This window comes from Bos taurus, chromosome 11 (genome assembly GCF_002263795.3).
Source record: "Bos taurus isolate L1 Dominette 01449 registration number 42190680 breed Hereford chromosome 11, ARS-UCD2.0, whole genome shotgun sequence".
NCBI lineage: Eukaryota > Metazoa > Chordata > Mammalia > Artiodactyla > Bovidae > Bos > Bos taurus.
Window position 1 is genome coordinate 6221604 of NC_037338.1, and position 27906 is coordinate 6249509.

The window sequence follows — 27906 nt, forward strand, 5'->3', positions numbered from 1 at the left end:
GTAGCAACTAGGGACTTCCCTGGTGGCTCAGTGGATAAGAATCAGCCTGGCAATGCAGGGGACACAGGTTCGATTCCTGGTCTGGGAAGATTCCACATGCTGTGGAGCACCTAGGCCTGTGCACCACAACTGCTGAGCCTGCGTGCTGCAAGTACTGAAGCCTGCATGCCTCGAGCCTGTGCTCCACCATAGGAGAAGCCGTGCAAGGAGAAGCCTGTGCACTGCAACTAGAGAAAGCCGGAGCAAAGCGATGGAGACCCAGCAAGGTAAAAAAAAAAAAAAAAAATCATAAAAAAAGGAGGCATATGACAGGCTCTTTTACCAATATTCAAAATGTTCTATCTCCTTCCTTAATTTTCAGTTAGTCTTTGAACATATGTGCTTATGGACAGGCAAATAAATATAGCAGCATTTTGTAGGTAACTGTTATATTTGTCTTTCTGAGAATTTTTCTGTTTCATCTAGTTATCTATGTTGACAAATGAATGTTCATAATATTCTCTTAGAACTCTTTTTATTTCTGGAAGGTCAGAAATAATGTCACCTCTTGTTCCTGATTTAGTAATTTGAGTTCATTTTCTCTGGTCAGTCTAACTGAATGTTTGTCAGTTTTTTCTGTGTTTTCAAAGAGCCTATTTGCATTGATTTTCTCTATCATTTCCCCTATTCTCTCTCTCATTTATTTCTGTTTTAAGCTCCATTACATATGACTTTCTGCTTGCTTTGGGTTTAGTTTGCTCATCTCTTCCGAGTGAAAGTTTAGGTTATTGATTTGAGATTATTCTTTTTTAATGAAGGCATTTACTGGTATAAATTTTGCTCTAGGCACAGCTCTACCTGCATCCTGTTTGATATGTTTTGGGTATGTTTTATTTTTCATTTTCATTCATTTCAAATTATTTTCTAATTTTTCCTTATTTTTTTAAAAATTTTTGACCCATAAGTTATTTAGAAGTGAGTTGCCTAATTTCCACATATTTGTGAATTTCCCAATTGTATTTCTGTTACAACTTCTAATTTAATTCCACTGTGTTTGGGGGACACACTTCTCATGATTTCAATTATCTTAAACTTATTGAGAACTTTAAAAGTGTTCTTTTCATTTCAATCTAATGGACCCTCTTTAAATTTCTTGTAAAGCAGGTTTGCTGACAAATGCATTCTCCTAATTTTTTGTTTGTTTATCTTGCAATGTCTTAATTGCTTCTACATTTTTTTTTTGAAGTACAGTTTTCCTAAATGTAGAATCCTTGGGCTATATTTTCTGAATATTAATATTTTCTGAATATTGGTTAATGAATGGTCTGAGATTTTCTTAGGTGCCTTGAACCATTACATCTCCTAGCCTTTGTTTAAGGGCTCTGTGTACACAATGGGGCATGTTTTTTTTTCAATGTTCCGGAAGACAGTTTACAATTCTGCCTTAATTTTCCTTTCTGAGTTGTGCAAAGCCTCAAGGTTATTGTGGGTGAGATATCAGGGCCTTTTCAGTTCTGTGCGGGCATGTACCTTTAGAGTCCCAAGAATACACTGGAGCTGGATAGGAGGGGAGTATGGGGGAGAATGGACACCTGTATACGTATGGCTGAGTCCCTTTGACGTTCACTTGAAACTATCACAACATTGTTTGTTAATCAGCTGTACTCCAATACAAAATAAAAAATTAGAGGGAAAAAAAGAATATGCTGGAGGTTTTCAAAGTCCCTGTACTTTAATTCATCAGCTTTCCAAGTTTTTTTTGATCAGCTTCTTATTTGCTGCAAATATTAATACTACTTCAGTACAGTACAGTTCAATCACTCAGTAGTGTCCAACTGTATGCGAGCCCATGGACTTTGGCACGCCAGGCCTCCCTGTCCATCACCAACTCCCGGAGCCTACTCAAACTCATGTCCATCCAGTTGGTGATGCCATCCAACCATCTCATCCTCTGTTGTCCCCTTCTCCTCCTGCCCTCAATTGTTCCCAGCATCAGGGTCTTTTCCAATGAGTCAGGTCTTCGCATCACGTGGCCGAATTATTGGAGCTTCAGCTTCAGCATCAGTCCTTCCAATGAATATTCAGGGTTCATTTCCTTTAGGATTGACTGGTTGGATTCCCTTTCAGTCCAAGGGACTCCCAAGAGTCTTTTCCAACACCACAGTTCAAAAGCATCAATTCTTTGCTGCTCAATTTGCTTTATAGTCCAACTCTCACATCCATACATAACTACTGGAAAAACCATAACTTTGACTAGATGGACCTTCACTGGCAAAGTAATGTCTCTGCTTTTTAATATTCTGTCTAGGTTAGTCATAGCTTTTCTTCCAAGGAGCAAGCATCTTTTAATTTCATGGCTGCAGTTAACATTGGCAGTGATTTTGGAGCCCAAGAAAAGAAAGCCTGTCACTGTTTCTATTGTTTCCCCATTTTTTGCCATGAAGTGATGGTACTGGATGCCATGATCTTTGTCTTTTGAATGTTGAATTTTAAGCCAACTTTTTCACTCTCCTCTTTCACTTTCATTAAGAGGCTCTTTAGTTCTTCTTCGCTTTCTGCCATGAGGGTGGTGTCATCTGCATATATGAGGTTATTGATATTCCTCCCAGCAATCTTGATTCCAGCTTGTGCTTCATCCAGCCTGGCATTTCGCATAAAGTATTCTGCATAGAAGTTAAATAAGCAGGGTGACAGTATAAAGGCTTGATGTACTCATTTCCCAAGTTTGAACCAGTCCGTTGTTCCATGTCCGCTTCTAGCTGTTGCATCTTAATCTGCATGCAGGTTTCTCAGGAGGCAGGTAAGGTGGTCTGCCTTCCCATCTGTTGAAGAATTTACCACAGTTTGTTGTGATCCACACAGTCAAAGTCTTTGGTGTAGTCAATAAAGCAGAAGTAGATGTTTTTCTGGGATTCTTTTGCTTTTTCTATGATCGACTGTATGTGGGCAATTTGGTCTCTTGTTCCTATGCCTTTTCTTGAACATCTGGAAGTTCTTGGTTCACGTATTGTGGAAGCCTGGATTCATACAATACTTATGCACATACAATACAACTTCAGGCAGCTGACAAATATAAAAATTGCTGGTTATTTTAAACAAATATCCCTAGGGAAAGGCTAGTCCCACTAAACAAGCTCTGAATGAGGTCAAACAAAGATAAACTCTATTGTGTTTCCAGGGAACTTCCAGACAGCTTAAATAATGCAGTTCTCTGGGAATGGGGCATTATCGGGTGCTCTGAGCCCATCATGCTAGACTGAGCTGGTTGCTAGATAACTGGTTTTCATGACTATTACAATTGCAAGGCGGGTTTTTTTTTTTTTTTTTTAACCTTTGGTAAATGTTCAATAGCAGATTTTTAAAATTTATGTGCTACTGTGCTGTGAGGCATGCGGGATCTTAGTTCTCCAACCAGGGATGGAACCTGGTTGTGGCCCTGCAGTGAAAGCTCAGAGTCTTAACCACTGGATGCCAGGGAAGTCCCAGGCTGGTGTTCTTTTTTTTTAATTAATTATTTATTTATTTTTGGTGGCACTGGGTCTTCACTGCCGTGCTGGAGTTTTCTCTTGCTGTGGAGAGCAAGGCCATCTCCTTGTTGCGGTGCACAGGCTTCTCCTGTGCTGGAGCTCAGGGTCTAGGCGCACGGGCTTCGGTAGTTACAGCGCGTGGCCTCAGTAGCTGTGGCGCACGGGCCTAGTTGCTCTGATACATGTGGAATCTTGGCACGTGGAATCTTTTAGGACTGAACCCATGTTCCCTGCGTTGGCAGGCAGGTTCTTAGCCACTGCACCACCAGGGAAATTCCCAAGGTTGGTTTTAAACTCTGGAGCTGGGGAGACGTGGAGGGAGGGAGGGTGTGTCAAAAAAACCACAAAGCTTGCTGTTTTCATGGAGATTTGGCCATTTTTCTTGAATTAATGCCTTTCAGATTGTTGCAAAACTTTGGCTAACTTCCACAGATCTGAAAAGTTGATTTAGTCTGTTTCCTGGGAGTGTTTTTATTGCTTTTGTGGAGATTTGGCTTTCAGAGGTTCTTAATTGGCTAATCCAGAAGTTTTCTTTCTCTGTGTATTACATTTGATAAACTTACCTTCATGTTAACTTGCCAAGATGAAAGATTCTACATCAAGAAGCGATGAAAAAAAAATTACAGGGAACTAAGACAGATAGGGAACTAGCATGTGACACTAAGTAAAAACTAGTGAATAAGGTTATCGATAATGACTTTTAATAGAGAGGAGTCAGACTGCCCATTGCCCAGCGTACTATTCATTTAAAATATGTATTGGAAGATACTGTGTCCCAGGGCGGCCCTACCTGTATGTGGACTGGTGCCAGTCTGTAAGCTGCTTGTCAATGGTCTGCCAAGGGACAAGGGGCTTGTGCCAGAGGGTAAATCAATCTACTGTTTCCTTTATCAAAAAAAAGCTTTGACATAAAAAGAAAAAAATTCAGCTGAACTGAGTAGTGTGCTTAGTGACAGGGACCATACTTTGCATGAGGCACTCTATTGCTGTTGTTTAGTTGTTAAATCGTGTCCCACTCTTTGCAACCCCATGGACTGTAGCCCACCAGGCTCCTCTGTCCGTGGGATTCTCCAGGCAAGAACACTGGAGTGGGTTCCATTTCCTCCTCCAGAGGATCTTCCCAACCCAGGGATTGAACCCATGTCTTCTTCATTGGCAGGCGGATTCTTAACCACTGAGTCACCAGCAAAGCCCATGAGGCACTGTATGGGAAGGTGCAAAGATAGATCAGATACAAGATTATTTACAATTAGCAGGGATAAGATGCACATTTTTCTATGTCTCATTACTGGGCAAGTTTTAGTACGTATCAGAGAAGCTCCAAATAATAAGAGAACTTTCTAGTGGAAAAATCTGGTGATGCTTAAAGGAAGCAGTGAATATGAACTAAAATTTGAATGATGTTGAAAAAAAAACTTTTAGGGAGAAAAATATTATTTTTCAGCTTTATTGAGGCATAATTGACAAGTGAAAATTGATGTATATGGTGTATGATGTATATGGTATTGATGTATATTGTACAATATGGTGATTCGATATGCATTGTGCAATAATTACCAGTCAAGTTAATGTAATAATCTCATGTAACTACCCAGGCTTCCCAGGTGGTGCTAGTGGTGAAGAACCCGCCTGCCAAAGCAGGAGACATACAGGCATGGGTTTGATCCCTGGGTTGGGAAGATTCCCCTGAAGGAGGGCATGGCAGCCCACTCCAGTATTCTCGTCGGGAGAATCCCATGGACAGAGGAGGCTGGTGGGCTACAGCCCATGGGGTAGAAAAGAGTTGGACACGACTGAAGCAACTTAGCACTCACCCACATAACTACCATTTTAAAAGCAATTTTCAAGGATTAAATATAGTATTACTAACTCTTTTCACCATCTTGTACATTACATCCCCAGAATTTATTCACCTTATAACTGAGAGTTTGTGCTTTTTGACCAACATTTCCCTATTTCCCCTACCACTCAGCCCCTAGAAACCACCAGTCTACTGTTTGTACAAGTTTAATTTTTTTTCTTCTTTTTAATTCATTTTTTACTGGAGAATAATTGCTGTGCAATAGTGTGTTAGCTTCTGCTGTACATCAGTGTGAATCATCTATATGTGAGTTCAGTTTTTTTAGGTTTTAAATATGTCATACCATATTGCTTGTCTTTGTCTTTCAGTGCCTGGGTTATTTTACTTATCATAATGTCCTTTAGCTTCTTTTATGTGGTCACAAATGGCAAAATTTTCCTCTTTTTTATGGATGAACTATGTGTATTCTTTATCCATTCATCCATTGACAGACACTTAGGTTGTACCATATCTTAGCTATTGTGAATAGTGTTGAATGGATGATGATATCTCTTCAAGATGAGGATTTCATTTCCTCTGGTTATACAAGCAGAAATGAGATTGCTAGATTGTATGCTGTGTGCATGTGTTAGTCGCTCAGTTGTATCCAACTCTTTGTGACCCCATGAACTGCAGCCCACTGAGATCCTCTGTCCATGGAATTCTCCAGGCAAGAATACTGGAGGGGGTTGCCATTCCCTTCTCCAGAGGATCTTCCCGACTCAGGGATTGAACTCAGGTCTCCCACAGGAGAATCTCCCACAGGCAGATTCTTTACCATCTGAGCCACCAGGGAAGTCCAGATTGTATAGTAGTTCTATTTTTAATTTTTTGAGGAAACCGCATAACATTTTCCATAGTGGCTGTACCAGGTTACTTTCCCACTAACAGGATTTTCTTTCTCCACATCCTTGCCAACACTCATCTCTTATCTTTTTGATAACAGTAGTTCTAACAGCCGTGAGGCAATATGTCACTGTGGTTTTGATTTGCATTTCCCTGATGATTAATCTTTTCATATACCTTTTGACTGTTTGTATGTCTTCTTGGAAAAACTGTCTATTTGGATCCTCTCCCACTGTTTAATTGGGTTATGAGTGATGTTTAAGATTTTGATGGGGTTGATAAGGTGAAAAGATGAGGCATTTGATGTAGGACATAGTATAAGAAAAGATTTGGAAGTGGGAAAATGAGGGTTGTGTTTGGAGCCTAGCAAGTAGCCAATTTTGAATAGTAAATAGGTATAGAAGTTAGAGTGAGATAAGGTCAGAGTGGTCATGTATGGATGTGAGAGTTGGACTGTGAAGAAAGCTGAGTGCCGAAGAATTGATGCTTTTGAACTGTGGTGTTAGAGAAGACTCTTGAGAGTCCCTTGGACTGCAAGGAGATCCAACCAGTCCATCCTAAAGGAGATCAGTCCTGGGTGTTCATTGGAAGGACTGATGCTGAAGCTGAAACTCCAATACTTTGGCCACCTCATGCAAAGAGCTGACTCATTGGAAAAGACCTGGATGCTGGGAGGGATTGGGGGCAGGAGGAGAAGGGGACGACAGAGGATGGGGTGGCTGGATGGCATCACCAACTTGATGGACATGAGTCTGAGTGAACTCCGGGAGTTGGTGATGGACAGGGAGGCCTGTTGTGCTATGATTCATGGGGTGGCAAAGAGTCGGACACAACTGAGTGACTGAACTGAACTGAACTGACTGAAGGTCAGAATGTATTTGAGGCCAAGTTACATAGGACTTGTATTCCATACCATGAAGTTTACCCTTGACTTGGTAGACAAGAGGGACCCACTGACATTTTTTTAAACCAGGAAGTAGTGACATGATTCTACTTTGATTTAGAAGATTAACCTCATATCTTTGAGGACCAGACATCTACAGAGGATGAGACTGGAGTGAACGAAGACTAAGGGACTATTTACATAATAAGAGACCAATAGGATGGACTGAACAAGGGTATTGGCAGCGGGATCTGAGTGGAATGACAGTGTATAAAGAGCTGTGATTGAGGCAATATTTATAGGTTTTAAAACTGCTCAAATATGAACAACAAGGGAAAGAAAGGGTGCTTGGAAGGATGACAGTGCCAAGCAAAGGCAGAGAAAGCAGCAGGAAGAACTGGTTTGGTGGGACAATGATGAGTTGGCTTGGATTGAGTTTGAGGTGCTTGGCAAGTCACTCATGGAGAAATGTGCACTGGAAAGGTAGGTCAGCAGCTAGAGACAGGTGAGGTCTCGGATCCTAATTTGAGAGGTGACGGCATAAAGATGATGAGGGAGCCATAAGGATTGAAATGCCCAGCAAAGGAAACTATTTGATGAGAGAAGGTAGAAGACCTTGAGAGGAAGGAGTAGTGGTTGGGAAGGGCAAGAGAATGAAGAGGAGTCATTGGAAGGAAGAAGACCGCAAGGACATTATTGACTGTAGGATTGGAGGCTGTAAGTATATGCCTGTTTTAAGTCACTTGAGGAGAAGCAAGACTGGGAATGAAGGTTCGATCCCTGGGTCAGGAAGTTCCCTTCGAGAAGGAAATGGCAACCCCTTCCAGTATCCCAGGAAATCCCATGGACAGAGGAGCTGGTGGGCTACAGTCCAAGGAGTTGAAAAGAGTCGGAGAGGACTGAGTGACTAAACAACAACAATGTAGGATTGAGGGAAACATTTTCTTTCTTGGAGTGGGGGAGCTGGGAAAGTGTGTAGGGTGAGGAGACAGAACCAGGGATAAGTGGAGATAGAGGGTGGAGGTTAGAGTGAGTGAGTGAGTGGTCAGGTCTGCAAAAAGTTGCAAAAAGGTGGGATCGACAAGCTTAGAAGAAAAGGGGTATATACCTTCTTTCATCACAGGAGAGGATGAAATGGCAAGTTTGGATCCAAAGACAGATTAGGAAGCCGAAGGCATTCTCTGTGGGCAACTCACATTTCTCAGGAGAACGGAAAGTGAGGTCACCAGAGACTTCGATGGGGCGGGTATGGGGTTTTGAGGATAAAGGAAAGAACTGAAACAGCTGCTGGGGACTGAGACTCCGAGTAGGCTGGATATGGGCAAATGGATTTCTGAAGACCACTGGGAGCCCAGCTGCAACTAAATCCAGGAACTTGTGGTAAAACCAGTTGGCAAGGCTCATCCATCTGGGGCCCCTGGAGGATGAAGAAAAGAAAGCAGAGGGTGGAATCTTCTAAAGATAGAGTCTAGCCATTTATCTATATATTTTACATTATCACTGCAAGTGAAGAGCAGGCTCATGCCTTACTCAGCGCTGTAGTCCCAATACCCAGTACAATTGCCATGCTCATACTTAATAAATGTTTATTGAACAAATAAAGGAAAAGTGTAGCAAGATCAAAATTCTTTTTAACTGGCTACTATATAGCAGAAAGAAAGAAGCAGAGATATTACTAAGGCTGAGTCAGTGTTCTGATGGCAGCCACTCTATCTCCACTTGCCAGAAAGAAGATGCCAGAATCTTGGCTCCCTCTCCTCTGTAGAAGCTTCCCACACCTGCTCATGACATCTCAGAGATCCAGAAAAGTCTCCCCACTGCCTTCGTCTTCCTTTGTCCCGAGGCTTACCTTGCAGTATTGCTAATTTGGCTTCAAACCTAATAGTTCTAATATCAAAACCAACGATTATGGTTTACTACAAATATTTTATTTTTTTAACATAATAAGTTTGAGCATTATTTAGCATTGCTTTTCTTTGGGATCGGAATGAAAACTGACCTTTTCCAGTCCTGTGGCCACTGCTGAGTTTTCCAAATTTGCTGGCATATTGAGTGCAGCACTTTCACAGCATCATCTTCCAGGATTTGAAATAGCTCAACTGGAATTCCATCACCTCCACTAGCTTTGTTCATAGTGATGCTTCCTAAGGCCCACTGGACTTCACATTCCAGGATGTTTGGCTCTAGGTGAGTGATCACACCATTGTGATTATCTTGGTTGTGACGATCCTTTTTGTACAGTTCTTCTGTGTATTCTTGCCACCTCCTCTTAATATCTTCTACTTCTGTTAGGTCCCTACCATTTCTGTCCTTTACTGAGCCCATCTTTTCATGAAATGTTCCCTTGGTATCTCTATTTTCTTAAAGAGATCTCTAGTCTTTCCCATTCGATTGTTTTCCTCTATTTCTTTGCATTGATCACTGAGGAAGGCTTTCTTATATCTCCTTGCTATTCTTTGGAACTCAGCATTCAAATGGGTATATCTTTCCTTTTCTCCTTTGCTTTTGGCTTCTCTTCTTTCCACAGCTATTTGTAAGGCTTCCTCAGACAGCCACTTTTCTTTTTTGCATTTCTTTTTCTTGGGGATGGTCTTGCTCCCTGTCTCCTGTACAATGTCATGATCCTCTGTCCATATTTCATCAGGCACTGTCTGTCAGATCTAGTCCCTTAAATCTATTTCTCACTTCCACTGTATAGTCATAAGGGATTTGATTTAGGTCATATCTGAATGATCTAGTGGGCTCCAAAATCACTGCAGATGGTGACTGCAGCCATGAAATTAAAAGATGCTTACTCCTTGGAAGGAAAGTTATGACCAACCTAGATAGCATATTAAAAAGTAGAGACATTACTTTGTCAACAAAGGTCCATCTAGTCAAGGCTATGGTTTTTCCTGTGGTCATGTATGGATGTGAGAGTTGGACTATAAAGAAAGCTGAGCACAGAAGAATTGATGTTTTGAACTGTGGTGTTGGAGAAGACTCTTGAGAGTCCCTTGGACTGCAAGGAGATCCAACTAGTCAATCCTAAAGGAGATTAGTCCTGGGTGTTTATTGGTAGGACTGATTTTGAAGCTGAAACTCCAGTACTTTGGCCACGTGATGTGAAGCGCTGACTCATTTGAAAAGACCCTGATGCTGGGAAAGATTGAGGGCAGGAGGAGAAGGGGATGACAGAGGATGAGATGGATGGATGACATCACCGACTCAATGGACATGGGTTTGGGTGGACTCTGGGAGTTGGTGATGGACAGGGAGGCCTGGCGTGTAGCGGTTCATGGGGTCGCAGAGTTGGACACAACTGAGTGACTGAACTGAACTGAACATTAATAAGTTAGCACGATGCCTTATAAATCAGTTGCATGTGGATTCAATTCATGTTGTTGTTTAGTAAATAAGTCATGTCCAGCTCTTTGTCACCCCATGGACCGCAGCATGCCAGGCTCCCCTGTCCTTCACTATCTCTTGGAGTTTGCTCAAACTCATGTCCATGGAGTCGATAATGCCATCCCACCACCTGATATGAAGAGACGATTCATTAGAAAAGAAAGATCCTGATGCTGGGGAAGGTTGAGGGCAGGAGGAGCGGGGGCAACAGAGGATGAGATGCTTGGATGGCATCACCGGGTTCCGGCAGCCAGTGTTCTGAGGACAAACCCCACGGTCAAAAGGTTTCCCGGCTCCTGGGAAGGTAGACTGCATTCCAGCAGAGCCTAAGGCATTTCATCAGTGAAAGAAAGAAACCAGGTTATTATGTGATATAGGGGGAAAGGAGTCAAATTTAAATGAAGCAATGTTTGGGTAGCCTCAATGAGGCAAATGGGTCAGCTTTGGGTCTAAACTGCAAAGTGGACTTAGGGCCCTGTTTCTTGGAAATGACAAGTCAAGATACCAACACAAGGTCTTTCCTATAAAGACTTATGTTCGGAGCCTGCATTGGGGTTGAAACAGAGGCTACTTTCTATGTTAAAGACATAGATCTTCCAGGCAAAGTGGAATATTTCCTTTCTACTATAAGCAGATAAGGTAGTGGGTTCCTGGAGAAAAAGAACCAGAGGTAGCTTTTTTTTCGGCTGCACCATTCAGCATGTGGGATCCTCGTCCCCCAGCCAGGACTAAACCTGTGCTCCCTGCATTGGAAGTGCCAGGGAAGTCCCCTAGATGTTGCAGTTTGACACAAGAGAAGCCATTTTAGGTTTTAAGTGTTTTTCGCTCAGTCATGTCCAACTCTTCATGACCCCAAGGACTATAGCCCACCAGGCTCCTCTGTCCATGGGATTCTCCAGGCAAGAATACTGGAGTGGGTTGCCATTCCCTTCTCCAGGGGATCTTCTCAACCCAGACATCGAACCTGAGTCTCCTGCATTGCAGGCATATTCTTTACCATCTGAGCCACCAGAGAAGCTCCATTTTAGGTCTAAGCCATTTAAAAATATATGTATATTTGGTCTTCTACTATTTTTTACTTTTTGGTTGCACAATGTGGCATGGAGGGTCTTAGTTCTTTTTTGTTTTGCTTTTTCAATTTTTTTCTCTTTTTATTTATTTTAAGATCTTAGTTTCTTGACCAGGGAGTGAACTATGTGCCTTGCATTGGGAGCTTGGGGTTTTAACCACTGGACCACCGGGGAAGTCCCAAGGTCTAAGCCATTTTGTGATCTAAGCCTGGTCACAATGCTTGCCCTTGAACAGGTCTCAGTAATACTGATCTTACAGGAAGAAAGAACAAGCAGCTGTTATCAGGCAACAGAAAAAACAATAGCAAAGATAATAAATCAGTTGTAAAGACTCCAAGTTCTGTTTCAATGGTAAAGATTAACCTGAAGCTGTCTTGAGCTGTTTTGCAGAATTTGAACCCCTCCTTCCTTGAGCACTCAACCACCGGATCAACTGGAGCCTCTCCAGTTTGTGGGCTGTCTGCCTGTGCCCTTTGTTGGGGCTAATGGCGACCTTCTCCAGGACGACTGATGCCACATGCTGCGCTTCCTAGATCTGCTAGAGCCAGAGCCCCTGTCCCTGAGGCAGGCCACTGCTGACCTGTGCTTCTGCAGGAGACACTCAAACACTCAAAGGCAGGTCTGGCTCAGTCTCTTGTGGGGTCTCTGGGTCCTGGTGCGCACAAGGTTCTGCTGGGTATGGACTTTGAATCTAAACACAATTTTGCCCCTCCTACCATCTTGTTGAGGCTTCTCCTTTGCCCTGGGGCTTGGGCTATCATTTTTTGGTGGGATCCAACGTTCTCCTGTTCATGGTTGTTCAGCAGCGAGTTGCAGTTCTGGAGTTCTCACAGGATAAGATGAGCAAATTTGGAAAACTCAGCAGTGGCCACAAGACTGGAAAAGGTCAGTTTTCATTCCAGTCCCAAAGAAAGGCAATGTCAGAGAATACTCAAACTACCACACAATTACCCTCATCTCACATTGGCAACCCACTCCAGTACTTGTGCCTGGAAAATCCCATGGACACAGTCCACAGGGTCGCAGAGTCAGACACGACTGAGCGACCTCACTCACAAGCTAGCAAAGTGATCCTGAAAATTTCTCCAAGCTAGGCTTCAACAATACGTGAACTGAGAACTTCCAGATGTTCAAGCTAGATTTAGAAAAGGCATGGGAACAAGAGATCAAATTGCCAACATCCATTGGATCACAGGAAAAGCAAGAGAATTCCAGAAAAATATCTACTTCTGCTGCATTGACTACGCTAAATCCTTTGACTGTGTAGATCGCAACAAATTGTGGAAATTTCTTAAAGAGATGAGAAGGCAGACCACCTTACCTGCCTCCTGAGAAACCTGTGTGCAGATCAAGATGCAACAGTTAGTACCAGACATGGAACAACCGACTGGTTTCAAACTGGGAAAGAAGTATGTCAAGGCTGCATATTGTCACCCTGCTTATTTAACTTCTATGCAGAGTACATCATGCGAAGTGCTGTGTTGGATGAAGCACAAGCTGGAATCAAGTTTGCTGGGAGAAATATCAATAACCTCAGATATGCAGATGACACCACCCTTATGGCAGAAAGTGAAGAGGAACTAAAGAGCCCCTGATGAAAGTGAAAGAGAAGAATGAAAAAGTTGGCTTAAAACTCAATACTCAAAAAACTAAGATCATGGCATCTGGTCCCATCACTTCGTGGCAAGTAGATGGGGAAACAATAGAAACAGTGACAGACTTTCTTTTCTTGGGCTCCAAAATCACTGCAGATGGTGATTGCAGCCATGAAATTAAAAGATGCTTGCTCCTTGGAAGAAAAGCTATGACCAACCTAGACAGCATATTAAAAAGCAGAGACATTGCCAACAAAGGTTCATCTTGTCAAAGCTATGGTTTTTCCAGTGGTCATATATGAATGTGAGTTGGACTGTAAAGAAAGTCGAGCACTGAAGAATTGATGCTTTTCAACTGGGTTTTGGAGAAGACTCTTGAGAGTCCCTTGGACTGCAAGGAGATCAAACCAGTCAATCCTAAAGGACATCAACCCTGAATATTCATTGGAGGGACTGATGCTGAAGCTGAAACTCCAATACTTTGGCCACCTGATGCGGAGAACTGACTCATTGGAAAAGACCCTGATGCTGGAAAAGATTGAGGGCAGGAGGAGAAGGGGACGACAGAGGATGAGATGGTTGGATAACATCACCAGATGGATGGACATGAGTTTGAGCAATCTCCAGGAGTTGGTGATGGACAGGGAAGCCTGGCATGCTTCATTTCATAGGGTCACAAAGAGTCAGACACTACTGAGCGCCTGAACTGACAGACTGAAGAGATGATGATGTTAACTTTTTCTGACCCTTGACTTTTATCTACTAAAGCTTGGACTCTGTTGACCTTTGCCCCAATTCTATGCCGAATTCTCCTCTACTCAAGCCCCTTCATGCATGTGCATGTACCCGTTAGCTTAAAATCATCTCGATTTTGGGAGGCACTCCTTTGGGAAAGAGCCCCAGTGTTTTCCTTATTTGTTGCAGATAATGAATTCCTTCTTTCACATCCTTCCTTCTCCCCATCTCCGGCTTCGTTGTGCCTTTTGGCTTGACACTCACCAAGAAGTGAGCCCAATTTTGCAGTAACATTACTGATTAGACTTCAAACATCAAAGTTTCTGACAGCTGCTGAATTTAGAACATGATTTCTCACTGAGAAATCAGAAGTCACCCAAAAAGGGGTTGGTTATGACATTTTACAGTTGTAGCATGATCTTGGGAGAAATGTTGCCAGTTAAGTTTGCAACTGACTCTACATCTAGTGTGCCAGCCAGCTTCAGGGCAAGGACAGGGCAGTTTTCCTTTCTCAGTATAGTGTCTGGAGAGAGAATTGAGTCTTTATTCAAAAATTTCAAAATCACCAGCTACATTCCAGAAGGATACCATGAGTACAATTTTTATTTAAAAATAACTTCTAGGGACTTCCCTGGTGATCCAGGGCTTAAGGCCACCTTTTAATGCAGGAGGTGCAGGTTCAATAGCTGCTCTGGGAGCTGAGATCCCACATGCCTCATGGCCCATAAACTGAAACATAAAAACAAAAACAATTTTTGTAACAAATTCAACAAAAGATTTTTAAAATGATCCACTCCCCTGGTGGCTCAGACGGTAAAGGGTCTGTCTACAATGTGGGAGACCTGGGTTCGATCTCTGGGTCAGGAAGATTCCCTGGAGAAGGAAGTGGCAACCCGCTCCAGTACTCTTGCCTAGAAAATCCCATGGACAGAGGAGCTTGGTGCAGGCTACTGTCCATGGGGTCGCAAAGAGTCGAGCATGACTGAGCGACTTCACTTCACTTCACATTAAAAAAAAAATCGAAAAAAAGAAATTTGTTGTTGAGTGGCTAAACAGTGTTTGACTCTCTGCAACACCATGAATGCAGCATGCCAGGCTTCCCTGTCCTTTGCCATCTAAAAAATTACAAACATTTAAAAAATAAACAAACAAAAGACAAAAACCCTGCTGTGTTTAAAAACAAATAAACAAAAATCCCTGTTTTATTATTTCCAGACACTTTCGGGAACTTTTTTTAGGTCAACTACAAAATCCTTTTAAACTGCCTATAAACAGTGGCATTCATATAAGTTCAGAACAAAGGTTTATTAAAATATTATATGATAAATTAGGAAACGTCAGACACAGTCATGACAGAACAAAGGCTTTTTTCTTGCATGAGAAACTCAGAGATCAATGCCACAAACGTTTCTTTTATGTTGAAAGGCAAGTCAGGCAGCATTCAATCACTCCAGGTATTTCAAGTAAAGTGGGGTTTAATGCAGGCACTTGGTCAAGAGAAGCTAGAAGATCTGAGGAAGTGGGAGGTTGGGAAGGTGGGGTTGGGGGCCGGGAAGATGGCAAAAGCTCCTACTGCCTGGCTGGAGGCTGTGAGTCCACACTTTAGTTACTGTTCTTGGAAGTATTATTGAATCAAAATTAAAATGTGAATCACAATTTGATACTGAAAAAGACTCAAAGAAGCCTGAGGAAGCCTCTTGGGTGGTGGTTCAGAGCATGGACTTGAAGGTCTGGGCTCACATGGGTGCCACTGCTGACCTAAACAAAGGTCAGCTATTTTTCCAGCAAAAAAAAAAAAAAAAAAGGGGGGGGATTAAGTGGCAACTCACTCCAGTAGTCTTGCCTGGGAAATCCCATGGACACCGGAGTCTGTCTGGCTACAGTCCATGGAGTCCCAGAGTCGGACACGACTGAGCACACACAGGGATCAGCAGGAAACATACTTTGGGGTCTGCGACCCTGGGGGGCAAGTGCAAGTCCCTGCACAGCAAAGGAAGAACTCTTTTGGAGTGGAGAAAGGAAGACCAGAGGGCTAAACAAAGAGCCCGTGGATTTCCATTGGCTCAACTGTACTCAGAGAGGAATCTTCTAGCCTGTAGGGCAGCTTCCTCCCACAGCGTGAGAGCGCCCCCTTCTGGTCACCTGGCTCCATATAATTGAGGTTTGTGTTCCAGTTCAGTGGCTCAGTGGGGTCTGACTGTTGGCGACCCCCATGGACTGCAGTACACCAGGCTTCCCTGTCCATCAACAACTCCTGGAGCTAACTCAAACTTACGTCCATCAAGTCGGTGATGCCATCCAACCATCTCATCTTCTGTTGTCCCCTTCTCCTCCTGCCTTCAATCTTTCCCAGCATCAGGGTCTTTTCCAAAGAATCAGTTCTTCGAATCAGGTGGTCAAAATATTGGAGTTTCAGCTTCAGCGTCAGTCCTTCCAATGAATATTCAGGGTTCATTTCCTTTAGGATTGACTGGTTTGATCTCCTTGCAGTCCAAGGGACTCTCAAGAGTCTTCTCCAACACCACAGTTCAAAAGCAATTCTTTGCTGCTCAGCTTTCTTTATGGTCCAACTCTCACATCCATACATGACTACTGGAAAAACCATAGCTTTGACTAGATGGACCTTTGTTGCCAAAGTAATGTCTCTGCTTTTAAACATGCTGTCTAGGTTGCTCATAGCGTTTCTTCCAAGGAGCAAGCATCTTTTAATTTCATGGCTGCAGTCACCATCTGCAGTGATTTTGGAGCCCCCCAAATAAAGTCTGTCACTGTTTCTATTCTTTCCCCATCTATTTCCCATCAAGTGATGGGACCAGATGCCATGATCTTAGTTTTCTGAACTTTGAGTTTTAAGCCAACTTTTTCACTCTCCTCTTTCACTTTCATCAAGAGGGTCTTTACTTTTTCGCTTTTTGCCATAAGAGTTTCTGTTTAGGCATTTCTTATTATAATGTTTTTTTGGTTTCTCTGTTTTTGTATTATTTTTTTGGCTGTGCTGGGTCTTTGCTTTGCTCGGGCTGTTCCTAGCTTTGGAGAGCAGAGGGCTACTCTTTGCTGTGGTGTGAGACCTTCTCACTGTGCTGGCTTCTCCTGTTGTGGAGCACAGGCTCTCGGTGCTCGGGCTTCAGCAGTTGCACCTCCTAGGCTCGGGAGTTGTGGCATACAGGTTTAGTTGCTCCGTGACATGTAGAATCTTCCTGGCTGCTGCTGCTGCTAAGTCGCTTCAGTCGTGTCCGACTCTGTATGACCCGATAGACGGCAGCCCACCAGGCTCCCCCGTCCCTGGGATACTCCAGGCAGGAACACTGGAGTGGGTTGCCATTTCCTTCTCCAATGCGTGAAAGTGAAAAGTGAAAGGGAAGTCGCTCAGTCGTGTCCCACTCTTAGCGACTCCATGGACTGCAGCCCACCAGGCTTCTCGGTCCATAGGATTTTCCAGGCAAGAGTACTGGAGTGGCTTGCCATTGCCTTCTCTGGAATCTTCCTGGATTGGGGATCAAATCCGGGTCCCCTGCACTGGCAGGTGGATTCTTAACCACTGGGCCACCAGGAAAGTCCTGTTAATGATTTTTTTTTTCATCACTGTTTACTAGTTGGGGACTCTGTTCAGGTTTTCTCACTTGGCAATTAGAATTCTCTACATCCTGTGGTTGGTAGGATAACTAAACCAGGTCCAGCTTGTGAAGAGCTAACAGAGCACTTAGTAACTTTTCCACCGTCTTTGCACCTGCCCCTCCCTGAGCCTGAGGGCACACTGGGGACAGCCACTCACCTGGGGCCTTGGAAAGAAGGCGGAGAAGAAAAACCAGAGATCCACCCGGCTCTCCTCCAGTCCCCTCCCCACCCACTGAGCATTGAGAAGAGGGAGGGGAGGCTGGTGTCAGTCCTCAGACGGTCCTGGGTTTAGTACCCACTGGGCCTCTTGGGCCTCCTACCTGGTCCTAGTTCCCAGGAACGCTGGTCTGAGAACTGCTTACTGAGCAGATTTCCCACATAGAAAACGGAAGTTCCTTCCTTCCTTGCAGGGCGGATGTAGAAACTAAAAGAGATTTCTTAAAAAGTATATAAAATACCTAGCTCACAGGATGAGTTAAATGACAGTAACTGCTGCAATTAGCTAATTATTTATACATAACTAAAATATAAATAAATAATTTAAAAGTGAAAGTGTTAGTCACTCAGTCAGGTCTGCCTCTTTGGGACCCCAAGGACTATAGACCACCAGGCTCCTCCGTCCATGGGATTCTCCAGGCCAGAATACTGGAGTGGGTTGCCATTTCCTTCTCCAGGGGATCTTCCCAAACCAGGGATCGAACCCACGTCTGTTGCCTTGCAGGTGGATTCTTTACCTTCTGAGCCACCAGGTTATTAATAATTAATTATCAATGAAAATATCACTATCCAAATGTCAGAGTATTTGTGTTTGTCCTGCCATCACATGCAGGAAAACACTGTATTTTCCAAGTGAGTGCAGAGCACTCAGTGAGCACGGCTGGTGCCTCTGGGAACTGGCCTGGACTGTATACATTCTAGGTTCTTCCTCCACCAGGAGTCTGTTCTAAACAAGGGGAAGTTTCCAGATCTAGCCACCAGGGGACGCGACGGTTCTTTGCCGCGGCTGTTAGGACTAACTGCTTTGTCAGAGGTCTGGTCAGGATGGACAGCCTCCGTGAGGACACGCAGGCTAGGCGGAGGGCCAGAGCTAGAGGAGGAGGAAAGAATACGTGTGACTGAAGGTAGGGGCTCTGGCCCACAGCCCACAGATCATTTGTCCACTTGCCAAGCACTTAACCATGAGCCACAAATGGCTGGCGTGTTAATCGGCCCCTCGAGTGGCTCACAGCCTTACTGAGGAGGCTGACCCGTGGGCAGACGACCAACATGCACAGGAGAATAATGAGACATATGACGCCTTCATCTCTAACCCTGAGTCCCCTGCACTAGCGGATTCGTTACCACGGAGCCGCCAGGGAAGCCCCTCAGTTGACACCTTTAAGCCCCTACTCTTAAAGACACGCTATATTCCCCCTTGTCTGACCCTCCTCCATGGCACTTGCTGTTGCTGCTACTGCTAAGTCGCTTCAGTCGTGTCTGACTCTGTGTGACCCCATAGACGGGGTCGTCCCTGGGATTCTCCAGGCAAGAACACTGGAGTGGGTTGCCATTTCCTTCTCCAATGCATGAAAGTGAAAAGTGAAAGTGAAGTCGCTCAGTCGTGCCTGACTCTTAGCGACCCCATGGACTGCAGCCTACCAAGCTCCTCCGTCCATGGGATTTTCCAGGCAAGAGTACTAGAGTGGGTTGCCGTTGCCTTCTCCGGGCCTTGCTCACACTTGCATCCAGAAAACTAACCCAGCCGCAGAGTGTTCAGAGAAGGGGAGCAACAGAGGAGGAGACAATTCTGTGATGGAGGTTGTGTTTATTTGACAGTTCTCCGGGAAGCACTTTTTTCTTTTTTGGCTGGAGAGTGAGGAGGTTGAGGGGATGGGCTCCCAGGGGCTGACGACTGTGGATGGCCCTGGAGACCACTGGGTATGAGAGCCGGAAAGAGCTTCAGGGAGAACCATGTCGGGGTCCCCGGGCAGCCGGAGGGCTGGTCAAGGATGAGGAGCCCTGATTTAAGGTGAGACCGCTCCTGGTAGCTGTGGCTTTTCTCTGTTACAAGTGAAGCTGCAGAGATGGTCACGGAATTTATCCAGGACAGGGTCTGCTGTACAGTGGGGATGCTGAGGATCCGGGCTAACGTGATGGAGCCGAGTCCGCAGACATTACCGTATCACCTGGTTTCAAAACCTGCTTGGTCACCTATTGTTTACAGAACACAAGCCTCCTGGGGGCTGCGCCTTCTTCTCCACTGTAATCCCACCACGTTGTCAGACGCCTGCTTGGGCACGTGAGTCAGACGGTGTCAGAGAAAAGGCTCGGGGCTCCAGAGCAGGAAGAGAGGGATGGGAGGAGGGTGGAGAGGTTGGAGGACGTGCCTGGATGTCCGAATGCATTTTCCGAGGTGGGCCGGTTCTGGAGATGACCCGCTCAGGACCGGGAGTGTGAGATGGAGTCGAAGTACGGTGACCAATCCATCTTGGTTTGCCCTGAGCTTTCTGACTTTACCACTGAAAGTCCTGTGTCCCGGGCACCCCTCAGTCCTGGGTCACTTGGGCTGCTGGTCGCGCTCTGCTTTGTCTCCAAGACAAGAGCATCTCTGAGAAGCCCGAGTGTCAGAGGCTGGTCTGCAAAAGCTGCAGGGTCACTCATGCTTGCAGGCATGCGTCATCTTTTGACCTACGCTTAAGTGTGTGTGGTATATTTTCTCATCAGCAAAAGGGAGCTTTTTTTTGGTAGCCCTGAATTCTAGGAATAACAACTATGCTAAAAATGGCAAAGATGTCTAAGAGTGGGAACACTGAAATGTGGTTATATCAGCATTTCCAGTCTGCAAATTAACTGCATTGTACTCAGAGCTTTAAAAAAATCATATCAAGGGGCTTCCCTGGTGGCCCAGCGGTTAAGACTCAGTGCTCTTAATGCAGGGGGTCTGAATTTGATCCCTGGTCAGGGAAGGAGATCCCACACGCCAGTCTCACACGTGACAAAGATGTGTGCTGCAGCCAAATTAAAAAAAAAAAAGCCATATCAACAGTAGTCACCCAGCTAGTTCTTTTCTTTCTGTTGGAAATGTAACTGCTGATTTATTATAATAGCATCTATTTTCTTATTAATCTAATAATGTCAATTGGTAATATTCCATGAAAGGGCTGTGTAGAAATATTATACATTTATTTAATTGAGCATGGAAGTCATATCCGGAATGAAATAGTGTTTAATTAGATAGACATATCCAGTTGCAAAAATATATTTTACACTCCACATGCATTACATAGCGCAAACCATAGCTTCATTATAATTCAAATTTTTTTTTAGCAATTGACTTGGTATAAGCAATCAAGCATCAAGAAATTATTCTAGAGAAGTTTTATTTTCAGAACAGTATTTGATGGTTAAATTATTAAAAACGAAATACAGCCTTTCTGGAAAAATCGTAGAAATATATTTTAACCACACATCAACATCATAGATTGTACAATCATGGAAAATAACAATGTGTGGGGCAGGATATAGCTTATTCATAGAAACAAAAGGAATTTTTAGTGGAAGATAACTGTAAATACAGCTCTTTGCTATGAACACCAGTGGAGAGTCACTGTGCCCAGACTTGGAGGCCCATATACGCCTATACCTTAATGTGTTTCTGCCAGAAACTGGAAGATTTCCTCCTCTTCTAAGTGGCCCACATAAAATCCATACAGCAGATTTGTTGAATTCTTATTAAGTTGTATTCAGTATTAAGTTGAATGCCTCTCGAAAACTTTGAAAGAAACATTCTCCCTCTTCCAAAAAGTGCATATATTAATGGCTAAAGAAAACAAACTGTCGTCTGTTTTGCTAGGCTTTGGCACAAGATCAGTCCTTAACTTGATTAGAAACCATTAAGAGGACATAAATGTCTTATTTAAGCTAAGCCTTAAATTTTGTTTGTTAAACTTTTTACTCTGAGAGAATTGTAGATTCTGAAGAATTGCCGATAACTGTAGATTCAAGGGAGTTGAAAGATTGAATAGGGAGACTCTGTGTGCCTTTTATCTATTTTGCCCCCAGTCTTGCAAAATGATACAGTATCACAGCCAGGATTTTGACATTGATACAAACAAGCTAGAGAACATTTCCATCACAGCAAGTACCCCTTTATGGTCACACTCACCTCTCTCCTTCTCCACCCTCCTCCCTGGTGACCCTGATCTAGTCTCAGTTTCTAGAAGTTTACATTTCAAAATGTTCTATAAATGGAGTTACATGGTATGTAACCTTTGGGGATGGGCTTTTTCACTCAGCATAATTCTCTGAAGACTCATCCAAGTGGTTGCTTGTATCGGAAATTGTTTTTTATCGCTTCACAGTATTCCATGGCTTGACTGTATCACAACTTGTTTCACCAGTCACCCATTAAAGGACGTCGGGTTGTTTAGAGATTTGGAATATTATGAATAAAAATGCTTTGAACATTCATGTACAAGTTTCTGTGTGAACATAAGTTTGCACCTCTCTGGGATAAATGCCCAGGAGTGCGTTGCTGAATGGTATGACAGTCACTGGTTTAGCTTTGTAAAAGACTGTGAGTTGGTTCTCCAGAGTGGCAGTTCTGTTTGATTTTCCCACCAGCTATAGACTGATCCCATTGCTCTGCATCTTTGCTAACATTTGATGTTGTCACTATAATTTAGCAATTTTGGTAGGTGCCCCATGGTATTTATTGGCGTTTTAATTTGCAATTCCCTAATGACTGATGATGTTGAATATCTTTTCATGTGCTCATCTGCCATATCATCTTCAGAGGAAGTTTGTTCATGTTCTCCATCATCTAATTGGATTTTTTAAAAACTGTTGAGTTTTATGCATTCTCCCTCTATTCCAGATGGTAGGCTTTTTTGAATATGCCATTGGCAGGTTTTTCCTCCCAGTAGGTAGCCCGTCTTTTCATTTTCTTAACATGATGATCTTTTGCAGAATGAAAGTTTAAAATTTTGATGAAGTCCAATTTCTCAAACTTCCCTTTTATGGACTTTAGGCCTTTGGTGTCAAGTCTAAGAAGGCTTAGCTTAGTTCAGCCCTGGGTCTCATAGATTTTCTATCTTTTAAAAACAGTTTTATGGCTTTATATTTCATGTTTAGGCTTATGATCTATTTTTTAAATGGATTTTTATTGAAATACAGTTGCTTTACAATGTGGTATTATTTTCTGCTGTGCAGCAAAGTGAATCAGTTATACTTTTACATGTATTCCCTCTTCTTTGGGTTTCTTTCCCAATCAGGTCACTACAGAGCATTGAGTAGAGTTCCTTGTGCTACACAGGAGGTCCTCATTGGTCATCTATTTTATACATAGTAACGCATATATGTCAATCCCAATCTCCCCGTTCATTCCATCCCCTCCCAGTATCCATACATCTGTTCTCTATGTCTATATCTCTATTTCTGCCCTGCAAATAAGTTCATCTGTATCATTTTTTTTCTAGATTCCACATATAAGTGACATTGTACGTTATTTGTTTTTCTCTGACTTACTTCATTCTGTATAAGTCTCTAGTCAAATTGCACAGTTTTGTTTATTTTTATGGCTGATTAATATTCTGTTGTATATATGTACCACACCTTCTTTATCCATTTATCTGTTGATGGACATTTAGGCTGCTTCCATGTCCTGACTATTGTAAACAGTGCTGCTATGAACATCAGGGTGTGTGTGTCTTTTTGAATTATGTTTTTTTCTCTCCTCTTGCCCAGCAGTGGGATTGCTGGGTCATATGGTAGCTCTATTTTTACCCTCAAATTTACTTTATTCTTCTATATTAAACATTGCTATTGTTAAAGAATGCTTTTGTGACTTGACTTTTGATAAATAAAGAATTCTATGCATTTGACTATGCTTTTATGAATAGGCACTTAAAAATATTTTGACAACTCAAACTCTCTTTATGTCTTAATTTTTTAAACAAAAATGTAACAATTAATAACACTATTATTTATTAAGTGAATACTTCCTATATTTTTGCAGGCTGTGTTTTTAATGTTTATACAACCTACCTAAGCCACCAAAGAGGGTTTAGAGTCATAAAAAGGCAGAAAACTGGGTCTTGCTAGATCCCTTATAAATGTCAAATATAAGTGGTCTCCAATGTGTACTCATAGGTCCTTGAAGGCCTTAGGTGTATACAGAGGTATGATGTAGGTGCTCCTGTGTATAATTTGTAGAAAATTTAAAATCTAAAGTAAGAATCAAATTTCAGAGACTTTTTTTCTTTTTTTCGTAGAAAATGGTAGCTGATCATCCACAGGTAGGTTAGTCATCGCTTTACCGATTTTGCTGATTCAGTGACTACCTGTGTATTTCAGTAACTCTTTGTCTTGTTCTCAGAACTGGAAGTTGTCTGGGCACCACTCTGTCCATGGCGTGCAGTGCATGCTGGGAGAACCGGAGGCCATCTGGGTGCCCGTCTGTCCACTGTGAGCAGCGCGTGCTGGAGTCAGACCCTGGGATGCTGACCTCAGCGCTCTGAGCCTCAGTGTTCTTGTCTGAAAGCGGCAACGATGATGCGTCTCCTTGGTTGTCAGACTCCAGTGAGACGATCCTGTCGAGGGCCTGGCCCAAGGATGGGCAGGAAGCATGCCTTCAGCTACTGACTTCCTTCCTCCCTTTTCCTGTATGTGGCCTCTTCTTCCTTTCCAGCCCCTCCCTCTCTCCTCTTCTCTCTACACCACAGACTGAGTACCACTCCCTGTGTCTAAGAGAAGGGGGTGCTTTGTCACAGCACCAGGAGAGGGGGTCTGGGGAGCCTGATGGTGAAGCTGCCCCTCCCCTAACGCACTATCATGACCTAGAACAGGGCTGCGCACCAAACTCAGGGTTCTCACGTGGTTTCTCACATTACAGTGGGGAAAGAAGCTTCATGAGTGACCAGTACATTTTAGCAGATGAGACTCAAGAATGCATCCACCATTCAGCAGAGGGATGGTAGGGGAAAAGTGAAAGTGTTAGTCGCTCAGTCACGTCCACCTCTTTATGATCCCATGGACTGTAGCCCGCCAGGCTCCTCTGTCCATGGAATTTTCCAGGCAACAATACTGGAGTGGGTTGCCATTTCTTTCTCCAGGGGATCTTCTCGACCCAGGGATTGAACCTGGGTCTCCTGCATTGCAGGTGGGATTCTTTACCACTGAGCCACCAGGGAAGCCCAGCAGGATAGTAACCCATAGACAAAGATTCCTGCACCCTCAGCCTGAACACAAGATGACAGCTATATGATGCGTATTTAGTTCTTCTGTGGTTGCAATGAGCTTAGAACCAAGACACGGCTTTGGGCACAACAAGCAACAAACATATTCTTATAATACAAAACAATCACGTTGTACATACAGGCATACTTTTTGTTTGAATGGAACAGCAGCTGTCTCAACATGTCACTATGACAACCAACAATGCTCCCACGCAGGTGAGTCTGGTTTGAAAGCATGTGAACAGACTCTCCAGGTGGAGTCCCTGTGTGATCTGGGTATTTGCAAAGGGCCACTTCACTCTCCTGCCAGCACAGGGGTCCCTGGTGACCTGCTCTCGTCCTGCTTTCTGTCAGGGAGACAGGCCTGCTGTGAACCCTTCCAAAAAGAGACAGCAGTCAACCACTGTCTGGCAGCGCTGTATAAAAGGTTTCCATTTCACGCAAGCATCACGGACTTTCTTCTCCCTCCATCAGGCCTTTCTTGGAACGGCTCTGAAGTACTCCTCCCTGGAGATGTCGGCTACTCCTCCATACCATTTCTGAAGCCAGATGTGTTCTACCTTCATCTTCATGAAGAACCATTCATATGGCCGAGGCCACTTTCTCATCACTGGGTGTCTGCAGAAATAAAGAAGTCTCCATAGAGCAGTTTTCATTAGAGGCTGTGCCTCTGGAGCACAGGGCCAGATGTAGCCTTGGCCAGGTCACAGGGCCAGAAGCCAGGTCTCTTGGGCTTGTGCTCAGTTGCTCAGTCGTGTCTGACTCTTTGCGACCCCATGGACTAGACCCTGCCAGGCTCCTCTGTCCCTGGGATTCTCCAGGCAAGAGTACTAGAGTGGGGTGCCACTCCCTTCTCCAGGGGATCTTCCTGACCCGGGGATGGAAACTGCATCTCCTGCATTGCATTCTTTACTCACTGGGCTACCTGGGAAGCCCCCAGGTCTCTGTGAAACCTGCTCAAACCAGCCAGAGGCCAAAGCCAGGGAGCCAGGGCTGGGGTCTGGGACCCCAAAAGGAGGGCAGGACACTGTCGTCCCCAGAGGGTGGTGGACAGCTCAAGTCTGGAGCCATGCAATGTGGTCTGAACCACAGTTTGGCTGCTGATAAACCGGGAAGCCTCACATGCTATTTGCCCTCTCCTTGCTGGTCATGGGGGGTGATAGGGACGCTGCTGGGATCACAGGGCTGTGTGGGGAACAGACAGTGAGGCTCATAAGGAACCTGCATGGAGGAAGTGTTCAGGGGACGTGGGTCATTGCTATCAAGTGCATCCCATCCGTGGGAAGCATCAAGAAAGGCTTAAAATATCTCTGTGCTATGCTATGCTATGCTAAGTCACTTCAGTCGTGTCCGACTCTGTGTGACCCCATAGACGGCAGCCCACCAGGCTCCCCCGTCCCTGGGATTCTCCAGGCAAGAACACTGGAGTGGGTTGCCATTTCCTTCTCCAATGCAGGAAAGTGAAAAGTGAAAGTAAAGTCGCTCAGTCGTGTCCGATTCTTATCGACCCCATGGACTGCAGCCCACCAGGCTCCTCCATCCATGGGATTTTCCAGGCAAAAGTACTGGAGTGGGTTGCCACTGCCTTCTCCGAATTAAGGATATAAAGAGTGGTTAAATCTCTGTATGAAATGTTAAAAGAATTTTGAGCCCTCTCTCTTTTTATTTTGTTGTTTAAAAGCTGAGTATTTATTTATTTTCTAAATATTTATTGGGCTGTCCAGTGGTTAAGAATCCACCTTCCAATACAGGGGACTCAGGTTTGATTCCTGGTCTGGGAACTAAGATCCCACATGCCTTGGAGCAACTAAGCCCATGAGCTACAACTAGCAAGAAGCCCCAGTGCAGCCAAAATAAATACAAATAAATGTTGTTCAGTTGCTAAGTCATGTTCAGTTCTTTGCGACCCCATGGACTGCAGTACGGCAGGCTCCACCGTCCTTCACTATCTCCCAGAGTTTGTTCAGACTCATGTCTGTTGAGTCCGTGATGCTATCTAACCATCTCATCCTCTATTGTCTCCTTCTCCTTTTGCCTTCAGTCTTTCCCAGCATCAGGGTCTTTTTCCGTGAGTCAGCTCTTTGTATCAGGTGGCCAAAGTATTGGGGCTTCAGCTTCAGCATTCGTCCTTCCAATGAACATTCAGGGTTGATCTCTCTTAGGACTGACTGATTTGATCTCCTTGCTGTCCAAGGGACTCTCAAGAGTCCTCTCTACCACTACAATTCGAAAGCATCAATTCTTCGGCATTCAGCCTTCTTTATGGTCCAACTCTCACATTCATACATGACTGCTGGAAAAACCATAGATTTGACTAGGTGGACCTTTTTCGGCAAAGTGCTGTCTCTGCTTTTTTATTTTTTGGCGTAGTTGGCAGGACGTCTCTGCTTTTTAGAATGCTGTTTGTTTATTTGGCTGCACCAGGTCTTAGTCCTGGTGTGCAGGCTCAGTAGTTGAGCTGCTTGGGTTCAGCTGCCGCACAGCATGTGCGATCTTACTTCCTGGACCAAAGATCGAACCCGCATCTCCAGCATTGCATGCAGATTCTTTAAGACTAAGCCACAGGGGGAAGCCCCTTAAACCGTATGTGTATATGTGTGTGTGTGTGTGTGTGTGTGTGTGTGTGTTAGTCGCTCAGTTGTGTCTGACTCTTTGAGACCCCATGGACTGTAGCCCACCAGGCTCCTTTGTCCATGGGATTCTCCAGGCAAGAATACTGGAGTGGGTTGCCATTTCCTTCTCCAAAAAGGCTGTTAGGGCGGGTCAATAACTCCACAAATACTTTACACATGAAGGAAGACACTATTGATGTCAGTGTCACAGTAACTTTTAAGGGTTTGGTAAGAACAAACACTTGAACCATATACCAACCTTGAAAACATGGCTTGCTTGGCAAATTCGATTTCTTCTGGAGACACTGCGACCATCCGACCAGTGAGCGTTAACCGGGCACAGCGAGGATCTTCTGGGTCCACGATGTTTTTTCTGCATTTGAAGGACAGTTTCCAGATATTAAAATGATGATAGAACATCAGCTGGACATATGAAGGATTTTACTAAAAAGAGAAAATAATGGTTACATTGATAGTTATATCATTCAGGCTTTTACATTTTTCTGGAATTACTTGAAAATACTTTGACACATCTGATCCAGAAATCCCACTGCTAAGCATATATCCAGAGAAAACCATAATCCAAAAAGATGCACACACCCC

At 43.9% G+C, this 27906-nt stretch overlaps 1 protein-coding gene across 3 annotated transcripts in view; it reads right to left on the reverse strand.

The window, feature by feature from the left end:
* Nucleotides 1–3292: 3292 nt before the first annotated feature.
* Nucleotides 3293–27906, reverse strand: part of CREG2 (cellular repressor of E1A stimulated genes 2) — a 40353-nt gene continuing 15739 nt past the window's right edge. The window contains exons 3-4 of one of the 3 annotated variants that reach the window (XM_005212428.4): nt 27563–27676; nt 3293–8492 (exon numbers count right to left, since the gene is read on the reverse strand). In XM_005212428.4, coding sequence (XP_005212485.2) covers nt 8162–8492; nt 27563–27676 — 445 coding nt within the window. In that variant the 3' untranslated portion in view covers nt 3293–8161. Of the gene's footprint in view, nt 8493–14424; nt 14592–20664; nt 25310–27562; nt 27677–27906 lie in introns of those variants that run through there. The other 2 variants (XM_059891657.1, XM_002691175.7) reach the window with 2 other exon arrangements.